At 47.9% G+C, this 12,158-nt stretch overlaps 1 protein-coding gene across 2 annotated transcripts in view; it reads left to right on the top strand.

Moving 5' to 3' along the window:
• Positions 1 to 12,158, top strand: part of Slc23a2 (solute carrier family 23 member 2) — a 123,824-nt gene that overhangs the window by 82,079 nt on the left and 29,587 nt on the right. For both annotated transcript variants that reach the window (XM_015482645.2, XM_015482651.2), the window contains one exon: positions 2,043 to 2,200. In XM_015482645.2, coding sequence (XP_015338131.1) covers positions 2,043 to 2,200 — 158 coding nt within the window. The remainder of the gene's footprint in view (positions 1 to 2,042; positions 2,201 to 12,158) is intronic.

Here is a 12,158-nt window from a genome sequence, read left to right as displayed (position 1 = left end):
GAAGAATAAGATGGTAGTAGAAATACAAAAGAAGGCTAGTTGTAGTGGTGCTTTCCTTTAATCTCAGTGATTCTGGAGGCTGAGGCAGAAGGGTCACAAGTTTGAGGCCAGCCTCTGCAACTTAGCAAGACCTTGACTCCAAATAAAAAAGGACTGGACATGTAGCTGTGGTCGAATACCTCTGGGTTTAATCCCTGAAACCAAAAAATAAAGAAAGAAGGAAAAAAAAGGAATAGAAGGTAGAATAGAAGAAAGCAGACCAGTACAGAGGGATTGATTTTTACTGCCCATCCCTGTCTTGGCTAAATCCAGTCCACAGCCACGGCAAACTCTGCCATGAAATATGAGTAAGCCTGAAAAGTGCCCTTTTGGCCAGAACGTAACTGGAAAGTCTTACCTGTAAAAAGAAGGGAAACTTGGCTATGGCTATAGAAGTGGCCACTTTGTCTTGAAGAGCAGGTAGGCTGGGGACAAGGCGAGGTGACACACGGAGGCCTTCTTCATGCTTGATACTTTCCCTTCTCTCTCTAGCTCCTTTTCCCACTTAAAGGATTAAAGTGGTTTTTTGGAGAAAGGGGACAAGGCAGGAAGCTCTTTCCTCAGTGGCACCTCCTGGCCTTCATTTGCTCTGTTGTTTTAGCTTGGACCCTGTTCTGAGGTCTGACTTTCCATTTTCCCTTTCTCAAGTTTGCATGATCAGTTGCCCTAGGGTTTCTCACAAGCTGTGAAAGTTGGTCTCAGAGCCCAGACATGTTTGCTTATGTGGAAGTGGGGTTGTGCCTGCTGACCTGGTGCTTTGGTCAGGTTTCCAGGCCCTGCCCTCCCTTTAGGTATCAGAACGCATGGCAGCCTTCATTCAAGGTGTCTAGCAAAGGAGCAGTCAGAGCCAAAGGAGCTGAGCTTGGTGAATATTTAACCTTGGGCCAAGTATCCTGAACCAGGTGCAGGAAACCTGCTGTTTGGAATCTTCCTATTGTAGATGTTTCTAAAAGTCTCCCCTAGTTACACAGGAGTGAAAAATCCTGCCTATGTACTGCTCTTCTTGATAATGTGTAGTACACAAACTTGAGTAGCATGTTTCATCCCCAAGGAAACACCTGTACTGTTGGGCTTCATGGGCTGCTGGCAACGTGTTTGGCAAACATGGGCAGATGGGAAAGCTGTGGGGAAGAAAAGTAGGGAGTTTGCGGAACAGAAATGAGAACAAGCCAGGCAGGGAAGTGAGTTGTGAGTCCTGGGACTGTCCAGAGCCACAAGGAGTGGGGAGGGGTCCCCAGAGATGGAGCCAGTTCCTATAGCCACTGTGTCTTTACCTGTCTTGACAAGAACAGAAAAATTCTGTGTCTGCTGAACAATACCAGACCATAGAAAAATCTGGAAAATACCCTATGCAATGAAGCTTATGTAGCTTTAATCCCCTGACCTGAAAGAATTAAAAAAGAGCAAATAGGGCTGGGGATGTGGCTCAGTGGTAGAGAGCTTGCCTAGCATGTGTGAAGCACTGGGTTTGATCCTTAGCAAGACATAAAAATAAATAAAATATTGTGTCCATCTGTAACTAAAAATATATTTTTTTTAAAAAGCAAGAAACTACAGACTGTCTTAGCAATGCAGATTAAAAAAAATACTGGCAGATCAAATCCTAGAATAAAAGTACAGCTCGACTAACCAGGGTTTATTTGAAGAACGCAGGAGTGGTTCAGCATAACACAGTTAATGGATAAGAGGAGAAAGACCCAATGCTAATAAAGCTTTGGGGCAGGGGAGCAGGTGTCTCCAGTAAAAATACATAAGCTGTCTTGAGTCCTTTCTTTGTGCTGGCCTGGATTCATGAAAGTAGTAAGTCATCATATAAGGGGGGTAACAGGATAAGAAAACACAATGAAAAGGAAAAAAATGTGATTTGGCACATGAGAAATCGAAGAGATTCTTCATGTGAACTGTGTTTATATTTGAGATACTAGAGGAGCAAGTCCAGGATAAAACCAGGAGCAAATGAGGGAGGGTTCCTCTTTCCCTCTCGTCTCTTCTCTCACCCACAGCACTACCTGACGTGCTTCAGCGGCACCATTGCAGTGCCCTTCCTGCTGGCCGATGCCATGTGTGTGGGGTATGACCAGTGGGCCACCAGCCAGCTCATCGGGACCATTTTCTTCTGCGTGGGAATCACAACTTTGCTGCAGACAACCTTTGGCTGCAGGTGAGGCTGGGGTGTTAAAAGGGGGGTGCCGAAACCCTTAAGGCACTGAGCTGTGCCAGTTGCCCTCGGCTGCTTGGAAGAACCAGCAGGACTTGGGACAGGGTCCTGGTTGCCGTTGATCCCACCCCACCCCACCCCTACAGGGTTCCCCACCACGTTTGTCCTCTTGGTGAAGAGCACTACCCGGTCCCAGTTGTGCAGCCTGGAAACTCAGCCTCTCTCCTATTTCTCTGTTGGCTGGCAAGTCACGTCCTGTCTCCCGCAGGCATCCCACCTCCTCCTGTAGTTCAGACCTGGACTGTTCCGCCAGGTTCCCAGTTGGTCTCCTTGCCTCCAGGGCTCCTCATTCTTACTCACTGTATACCCTGACCCTGCCCTGACCTCGTTCCATATTTCTGCCTCCACTTCTTCCTTGGGCTGACTAGGCTGAAGTTCCACTCCTTGTTTTAACTGAGATGTAACCTGGTGTCCATGTGTCCCTTGCTCTCTGCCTCTTCTGTTTTCAGCTGTGCGTCTGAGTCCTGCCTTCTGCCATCTCTGTGTGCCCTGCCGTCCCACCCTGCTGTGTCTTTGCCTCCCCACCCACCCAGCGCACACCTGCTCATCTTCTGTTCTGGCTTGCCCTTCCCTCCTCTGATGCGTGCCCAACTCCTCAGAAGCTTCTGCTGTTCTCTGGATTCCCACATGTGCACCTTATGTTCATTCCTCTCATGCTGCTTTATCATACTCTGCCCTTTTTGTTTTATGTCTCTTTGTCACTGGCTTATGCTGCCCTCCCCGATGCCAGGGCTTTAGCTTGTCCTCTTTCTGTATCCCTAGTGCCCAACTTAAGTGAATGTGGAGCTAGCCCAGGGAGGGATGGAAGTAACCTTTCCTTCCTCCTCCTGCAAGCTTGCCTTTTCCTCTCTTTGCTCCATCTTCTGCCCTCTTCATAGCACAGCTTCTTACTTTCCTAAGACTCTGCTGGGGTGTGGTAGGAAGCCACACTGGCTGGACTGTCTCCGAGTAAGCATGCAGGTTCTGTCTCTTGCTCCATCAAAAATAGTCTGAGTTAGGGTTGGCCTTCTCTGGGCCAGAGAGAGGAACACAGCAGAGAAGGCAGGTGGGAGTCGTGGTCTGCATTCTGAAAGACTCAGAGTCAAGAGGGTCACCCTTACTGGGGGACAGTGACCAGTGCTGAGTGTTCTCGTTGCAGTGTGGGTGGTGTCTTGAGAGAGTAGAAGGTAGCTCCCTCGCAGGTCTGCTGGTAGAGGGAAGCCATGTGCACTGAAGGCCCCTCTGGGCAGCCTACAGTCACCATGCCTGACAAAAGGGAGGGTCTCCTCAGGGAACCCAGAGGAAGGGGACAGGGTTGTCATTGTCCTGCTGAGGAAGGAGCTGAGCCCAGGCCTTTGATGGATCACTTGAGCCAGACAGTTGAAAGTGGTGACAGCACCATTGGGTCTTTGGGCATAGCATTTGTATCCCTGTGTTGCAAGACCTGAGTGGATGAAGGTGATTTAGTTGGCTGGGGGACATGGTCCTTACCAGTGAACTCGTAGGCCAATCTGTAAATTCAGGAACTGCCTGTAGTTGGGATGGTTGGCTGAGCTGGAGAGGGTAGAAGGTGAGTTTACTGCAGTACTGTCTGCCTCACTTACTTGGGGCTGTATCCCCACATCATGCCAAGGGCTAACCTGGTCAGCCTTTGTGCTAGGTAAGCAGAGCTGCCTAAGGTGACACATCAGGAGGTGTGGCAGACTTTGGGCGAGTGTGTTTGGTCGTAGGGGGGTACCCTCTTTCCCATCAGAGACCCAAGACCCCAAAAGAACAATCCAAGTCAGTGTAGTTCACCTCCCTTCCCCTCTGCAAGAGTGGTGAGCTGAGAAAGAACAGGAGAGGGGTTGACACCCTGCCCGAATGGCTCAGAACCAGAAATAGGGGACTGTGGCTTGTGTGTGGGAGGTGTCTATGTGCTGTGTGCACACAGAGCTCAACCGTATTTGTTGTGGTGCAAGGAGCAGCATTGCCCCCTTGGCTTTCATCCTCACTGTGTGTGGTCTTGTGTTGGCTGTATGTCAGGAGGCAGGCATCCCATCCAGTGAGTGACCTTGGCAGTGAGCAAATGCTGCCAGGTAGAGAGGGTGTGCTTGAGGCACCCTGGCATGGTGCCAGTCTTGGGACGTGGGGTTTCTATGACTGTTGGGGTGTGGTGTATCCACACTCTTGCCCTGGGAAAAGAGGAAGAACACCGACCCAGCCCCATACACACCTAGTGACTTATCTGTGTGGAAGGTGCAGGTTACCCATGGAAGCAGCCAGAGGTGCCAGTACATGTATGGTGAAGTACACAGCCAGCAGGTCACTGATGTCCTGCCAGGGAGTTGATAGGGAGTCACAGAAGAGATGGTTGCAGACACAGGTGCTGGAGACTCAACTAGCTCTTGGCATACAAAGGATGAAGAGTGGGTGTTTCCATTCAGACAGGGGCAGGAGCAGAGGCAGGAAGTCATGCCCTGGCACCGGATTCCCCTGAGCAGACAGAGGCTGGGACTTGGGTTATCAGTAGGGCACAAGGAACCCGTGTGGCTTTCTTAGCAGGGCACCCACCTGCTGGGACTGTGCCTCCAAGGCTACAGCTCACAGCATGTGGCAAATGGAAGGACCTTCCTTCTCAACATTAGGATCTTGTTTTGGTGACCTCTGCTACTGCTTCCTTTGTGAAAATGAGACACTCTGCTTTAAGTGTCCTGTGGATAGCATTTTGCCATTATCTTAATATATTGTGTTTTTGTAGATTATAAGCTTCCTAAGATATTTTGGGAAGTGGTAGGATATAATAACTGAGAAGAATATCCTTTTAGTTCTGCTAGTTTCTAATAACATACCACACCATCATAATCTGTGAATTATCATTTTAATGAGTTTGTGTATTATTTCCTGCTCAAAACAGAATCAAATAAGCAATTGGGGTAAAGGGGATTACAAGGCTGGGACAGTGTGGGAGGGAAAGGCAGATAGGCCGGAGGGAGCTTTGTTGCCAGCCTCACAGCAGAGGACTGAAGGTGACCTGTGCAGGTTTGAGTGGTTTGGTTTTGTCCTCAGTCTTCAAGCAGCAGAAGGGAAAGTTTTCTCGTGTTCAGATTTCATGATTTCTAAGACTTCTCCAACTCTAAGGTAGCTCTCCGTGTTGCATTTTATGTTCTGTGTTTGTGTAGTTTCCTGCTGCTGCTTGCTGGCACCTTGTACTCATCACACTGGGGTGCAGGGACCCCTCTGCACAGGCCCTTCATTCTAAGGAAGCTAGAGGGAGCAGGTGCTGCTGTCGGTTCTCCTCCTCATTTAATTTGGGTTCCATGGTAAAGAGTGGGATACTGCCCTGGAAACCTGATTTATCCAGTAAAAATAGCCAGAACTGATAGGGAAGCCATGGTGATGAGACAGATGTATGCCTTTGCAGACCCGAACCTGAGCACAGGGTGCCAGCCTCAAGGTGCCGCAACACAGTTGCTCCTCAAGATACACACCATCCCTCAGCTGTCCTTGGACCCCCCCCCCCACAGCTGCAGGGATCGTGTGGTGCAGTGTGGCTGGACACTCTTCCTCCTTCGCTGCCGTCTCCCCTGCACAGAAGTGTCTTCCTTCCCTCCAGTGACCATTATCTTTTTGCCTTGGAGGTTGTGGGTCTCAGCCTCAATTGTGGGACTTCTGTTGACTTTAGAGCTTCCCAGAGCCTTTGTCTGCTGGGGACGGGGTGGTTTCTGGGATGGTGCCTCTTCCCCCTGCCTCCCCACTCCCACCTTCTCCTCTTCCTTCTCCTCCTTTGACCTTGGTTCCTCCAACTTTACTTTCAAGGTCTTTGTTCCTGTTCCAGAGTTCCCTTTAGTGAGGTGTTAACAGTTCTCTTTCTGGTGGATTTTAGCTACCCGTGGGGCTTATTCTGGAAATTAGTACAAAGCCTTTAAAATCCTCAGTGGTCAGGCAGGGTTCAGAGCACCCCTAACTCAGAGTCACACAGCCTGCAAGCCATGCCCAGAGTCTCCCAGCTCTGCACTGACCCCCTGCAGCAGGGAGGAGCAGAGTCCTCTGCAGCCCTACCCCTCCCTCACCCCACTGACCTTCCCCTAGGTATGGCTGGAGGAGAACCCCACTGTCTTTGGGGGCTACCTCCAGGCTCTCCATCACTGTGGCCTCTCCATCAAAATAAGACTTTGGGTGTTGTGGGGGCGGGGGTGCCTCTTTGGGCTAATTACAGACATGCCTAGACACACAGTATTCCTTTCTGGGAAAGGGAGGGGGCCAAGAGTCATTGCAGCCTGTTCAGGAACCTAGTCTCTAACCAGATTGTCTGTCTGAGGAGGCGGTTCCCCTGTCTTCTGTCTTGCTAGGTTCTTGGGGCCTGAGAATGGGCCTTGTCCACGTGGTATGCTGAGTCCAGGATACTTCAAGGTTTTAAATCTGGGGCCTTTAATCCTGACTACTGAGAGCTTAAAAGAATGGAGGGCTGCAGTATGGGGAGGGGGAAGACTGGGGACCCCCCCATTCTTTTTCTGTATATGTATTTGTGTGGGGTTGTCTATGTGTTGTTTTTGTTTTTTGAAAAAATTGCCAATAACATGATGGCTCACTCCTAAGTACTCTCCCAGGAGTGAGGGTTTCTTGTAACCACATTTACCACATCTGAAGAAATGAGCAGTAGCCTGTCATATCATCTTCTATGCAGTGCACATTTGATTTCCCCAGTTGTCCCTAAAATATTTTTTATAGCTGTTGCCTGTGCCTCCCCAAGTCAGGATCCAACCATGTGCTTTTGTTTGCGGTGTCTCTTCATAGTAAACAGTTCCACCCTTTTCCTCTTCATATTGTCATCCTTGTAAAGAGGACAGCCCAGTCATCTTGTCATCAGTGTCCCACAGTCTGAATTTGTCTGATTGTGTCTTTTCAGTGTTTTGTTTTGTAGTCCCTTTATTTGTATGCTGGAAGTCGGGGCTAGAGGCATGGATGATTCAGGGTGAATATTTTTTCCAGTATTACCATGTAGGTGATGTCAAGCCCTTTGTATCCTGCTCTGTCAGGCACATAGTAGTAGGTTCTGGGTTTTTTTCTACCAAATAAAACATTTACCACCTCCTTCACTAAGAAAGAATTTTGGATAGTGCATTAAAATGAGAGACCAGTGAGAACCTGGAGGGGTGACTTTGTAAGATTTTACTCCCCAGGCCAGCCAGGTAAGGCTTTGGGCTCAGGTGTGTTGGGTCCCTTTTTACCATTCACTAGCCATGGGACTTTGACCAAGCTGTTTGGTTTCTCAAAGCCTTGTTCCCTCTGATGTAAAATGATAATAAAAATGTTATTGAGCCTCAAACAAGGTAGTGTTTGTCCACACTTGCCTGTAAGCCCTCATTATAGTGAGTCTTCTAGAAGGGAAGGAGGCAGGTGGGTGCAGGGGAGGAAGGGGAGGCTACAGCCCAATAAAGTAGGTCATTGGTGGATGTAGTGGTGGGGGTGTGCCTTGGCCACACAGCCAGCACCCTGACTGGGAGGGGCCACACCAACCCCTGAACCTGTTGCAGACATCATCAGAAATGGTAATGGATTTGATCCTGAGCCACCCCTGCCTCAGCTGAGTACTGTACAAGGCTGGGCTGCTTGCCGGCACATTCCCTGTGCTCTGCATTGCTCCTCTTCCTCATGCTGCTCACTTCTTTACCACTCCTTTTTAGGTGGGTGACTGGCAAAAGCAACTTGATAGAGGAGTAGAGGACAGAGCTTGCTAGGAAGGAAGGCAGCTCCTTCTTTCTGTTTCTCTTAAGTTTTGAGACTGTTATGCATAACTGATATTTTAAGGGCTATTTCATCTTGTCTACCCACCGAAGACAGCTGATGAACATGTTTGTTAAAGTCCTGTCTGTCGAGGGGTAGCTGGCATACAGTAAGATCCGTTCTTTCTAACGTGTAGTTGGGTGAGTTTCTACCTACGTGTATAGTCGCCTAACCACCACTGTGATCCACAGATAGGGTGTTGCCACATCCTGGAAGAGTTCTCTAGATTTTTCAGAAATAAAATTGTTTGTGCTAAAAAACCCTTGAACTGGAATAGTTGTTAATACCTTGTTTGTAAAGGAGGTTATCTAAAGGAACAGGAGAGAGAAATATGGAAAGAAAGATAGGCCCAGTTCTATTGGAATAGGTTGCAGATATCATCACGATCTGATGAGAACAGCATGGCATTTGCACTTACTACACTCAAGGGCCAAGAAACTACGACACATTGGTGGCAGTAAGCCCTCCTAGAGCCCAGATCTTTGTTCCCAGCCACCCTCCTCCATTGTAATTAACCAGGGCTCCCTGGAGGAGCTGTGACTGAAGGGTAGGAGCTGAGGAAATGACAAGGCCATATTGTGCCAGAAAACCAGGAATGTGTTTGAAGAATGATGGAGGGTGGGGATCCCTGTCAAAAGGGACAAGAACCTGCTTGAACAGCCTTCTGTTTTATGCTAACAAACCCTTGACCTGGAATAGTTGATAGTACTATCAAGTTTAGGACCATTTTATTAAGAACAGCCCGCCAGGGCGCTGTGGCGCATGCCTATAGTCCCAGCAGCGTGAGAGGCTGAGACAGGAGGATCCCGAGTTCAAAGTCAGCCTCAGCAATAGTGAGGTGCCAAGCAACCCAGTGAAACCCGTCTCTAAATAAAATACAAAATAGGATTGGGGATGTGGCTCAGTGGGTGAGTGCCCCTAAATTTAATCCCTGTTCACCCTTCCCCCCCCAAAAAAGTCATGGCAGTAAATTTTATAAAACTTTGAATAAAAAGAAATTCATGAGTCTATAGGGATGTTCTGGAAAGAGAAAGAGGAAGAAAAAAAAATGGGATAAAAAGGAAATCTCTCCTTTACAAAAGGATACCAATTAATAAATGTAGATGGAATGATAAAATCATAATATTAAAATCCCCCTCCATTAGACTATACAGCTAGTGGTAATAGTCACACCAAGAATCACTCTACAGATTGCTTATTTATTCAAATTAAGAGGTATAGTGGCCACTATCCTAACCAGGCATTCTTACCTATGGAACATCTTGACATGAAAGGTACCCTGATGTGACACTTGTGTTGTCTCCTTGCTATAAATGTGTAGCCTCGCCCTGAATATGACACATGATGTAGAAACTTGGATGGGATCAGGTATGTGTGTTTGCGGGGGGGTGGGGTGCATAAGATATTTAAATATGCCTGAATACTAGATTACGTTATTGTTACTTTTCTTGAACACGGTAAAGGAAAGATGGTGATGTAGAAGAATATGCTTGTTCTTAAGAGATGCCTGCCAAAGTGCTTGGGTGAAGTATGCTAGGTGCGCCACCTTTCAGCTGATGGTGATGAGAAATAATCGGAAAATGTTATCGATTAAGAATAAAAGTTGTTTTCTTTGACCCATTCCGTTCTGCTTTTTTCAGTGGTACTTAGAATACACATTCCTGGTGGTTGATTCAGTGATGAAACTATAGCTTCTCAAACTTGCCTATGTCACATAGAGATTATTGTTTTAAAATTGCCCTGCAGTCCAGACTCAAGTAGGTATTTATTTTGCAGTGAAAGGTTTTGTGCCAACTTTGGTTGCTCTTGTGGCTACTTGAAGCCAGGCACAGAGTACTCTCTGTGGTACTGAGTCTTGTTTTTGTTTCATTCATTTTCATTAAAGAATTTCAATATTTTGCACCTTTGGTGATTCTCATAGGATCCAGTGCCTTTTAAACTTTTTAAGACCTTTCTTTCTCTGATGGAACCAGAAGGGAATCTGTGTCTGGGTTTACTGTGAAATTCATTCATGTACATTTCCTCTCTTTTGAGTACTTTTGATCTAAGTAGTGCCCTTTCCCCAGTTTGCAATTAAAATCAACACATCAGGAAGACTTAACCTCTGACCTTTTTTGGTACTAGGGATTGAACCCACGGGTGTATAACCACTGAGCCATATCCCCAGCCTTTGCATAGGGCCTTGCTAAATTGCTGATGCTGGCCTTGAACTTTCGAATCTCTTATCAGCCTCCCAAATAGCTGGGATTACAGGCATGCACCATTGCACCCAGCTACCTCTTCTAATTTAACAAAATTCCTTTCAAAGAACGTTTTATTAAGTGTTTGTTGGCTCTGGGGAGAAGATGGTGGGTGAAAGGGGCACACCTCCTCTTGTCAAGGTCATCTCAGCCTCAAGGGTGTGATGGGCAGGTTACCATGGGGACTGTGTCAGTCCAGCGGCAGCACAGAAGGGAGCAATAAGAGGCCAAGGGATATGTGGGACCTGAGCCTGACTGGTCCTTCACCTGAGCCAACACAAAGGCTGGGCGGGAATCAGTGGGGCAAGAACCACGCATGGAATCATGCCACAGCTTGTCGGACTGTTCTGTGTGGTTTGGTTCCTTCAAAACTGAGGATGGCTTCCAGGTTAAGGTCATCTGTCCCTGATTCCTACAGAGATCCTTTCAGAGCAAGGCCCTTCAATACTCTTCTTGCCTGTAGGAAGAGCACAAGGCCTTGGCTGCCATCCCCTCTGACCTTCACTCTGTCCCTCCCTGTGCCTTCCCCCTCAGTAAAATATCTGTGGCTCCTGGGTCTGTCATGCGGCTCTCGATTTGTACCTCTCTCCTCTGCCTGGAATATTCATAGCCCCTTACAGATATGACAAAGTGCTTCTTGTTCTTTAAGGTCAGCTTAAGGGACTGTTCCCACAGAGCCCCGCAGCAAGTGGCACCATATACGCTGCTGCCTTTTGTGTGGCCACAGTCAGCATCTCCTTCACATAGCAGGAACCCCTCAAGGGCTCAGGTGGTTTTTTTCTGTTGTCGTATCTGCTTTTAATCATGCCTGTGACAAGCAGATAACTAAGAAATGTTTATCATGTGACAAAATGACATATCCCTCGTCTCTCACGGTTGGCAGGTTCAGCCTCACCTAGAGGTAATTGTTCAGAATGTGAATCTGATGCCCCCACCAGAGATTCTGAGTCGGGATCTGTGGGTCAGATCCAAGAGCCGAGGATCAGCCAGCTTCATGCTGTCACTGTCAGCTTCCCTCTTTTCCTCCCAAAGTCAGCTGTTAACTGTGATCCAGGGAAGCGCCCTTTGAATGTGTGCACACGCTCTTGGAACTTCCTGAGGTCGTTGCAGTCAGGGTGCTGGTTTGTGCTGCCAGTTCTAGGCCCACACTGCCTGTTGGCTGTCACCAGCCTGTGCAGGTAGTGTGCCCACCTTGATAGTGGACGTGTGATGTCGGCAGGGGCAGCTCTTCCCACTCCTCTTGGGAACCTTTTTTTGTTTCCTACTCCCAGGGGAACCAGGGTCCCAGCCAGTGAGTGAGGTTCTGTGCAGCAGTGCTCTTAGGGCCTTTTGTCCCGATTAAATCATAAAATGCTTGTCTTAAAAGGTGCCAAAATCAGGTTCAGACTGAGCTTTGAGGAGTAGAATCCAGAGCCAGTCTCGACTTCTGGACTTCCAGGGAGTCACCAATGCCATCTGATGTCCATGGTCCTTAGGACAAGGTCTTTAAATGCAACTCATTATTCATGTTATAATACCCCTGGGGGACTTGCTTGAAACCTGAAACTGTGGTAAAACAGATATTCTCTGGGCCATTGGAGATGACATGCTCACCTCCTTTATCCTGAAAATTTGTGTTTAAGGGATTTTTTTAAGTCAAATGATGTTTTCCCTTTGATATACATTCTCACTTTGGGTGGCCTTCACTTTCACTTCCATAGCTCTGTGCTCCAGGCCCCTCTGGCAGGCAGTCACAACTGGATGTATGTGGAGGGCGTGCCCGTGGGAGTGGCTGTCAGCAGTGCATCTGGTTTGTACTACGTGGCTCACCTCTGCCTTAAAGCTGGCATCCTGCCTACTCTCAATTGATTTTATTGCATGATTAAAATGTGACAAAAGAGTCTTGACCCTCATCTGGCTCAGACTGGAGTGTGCTG

This window comes from Marmota marmota, unplaced genomic scaffold, assembly GCF_001458135.2.
Source record: "Marmota marmota marmota unplaced genomic scaffold, marMar, whole genome shotgun sequence".
NCBI classification, from domain to species: Eukaryota; Metazoa; Chordata; class Mammalia; order Rodentia; family Sciuridae; genus Marmota; species Marmota marmota.
The sequence above is the reverse complement of the archived record's forward strand: the minus strand, read 5'-3'. Positions and strand labels throughout refer to the sequence as shown.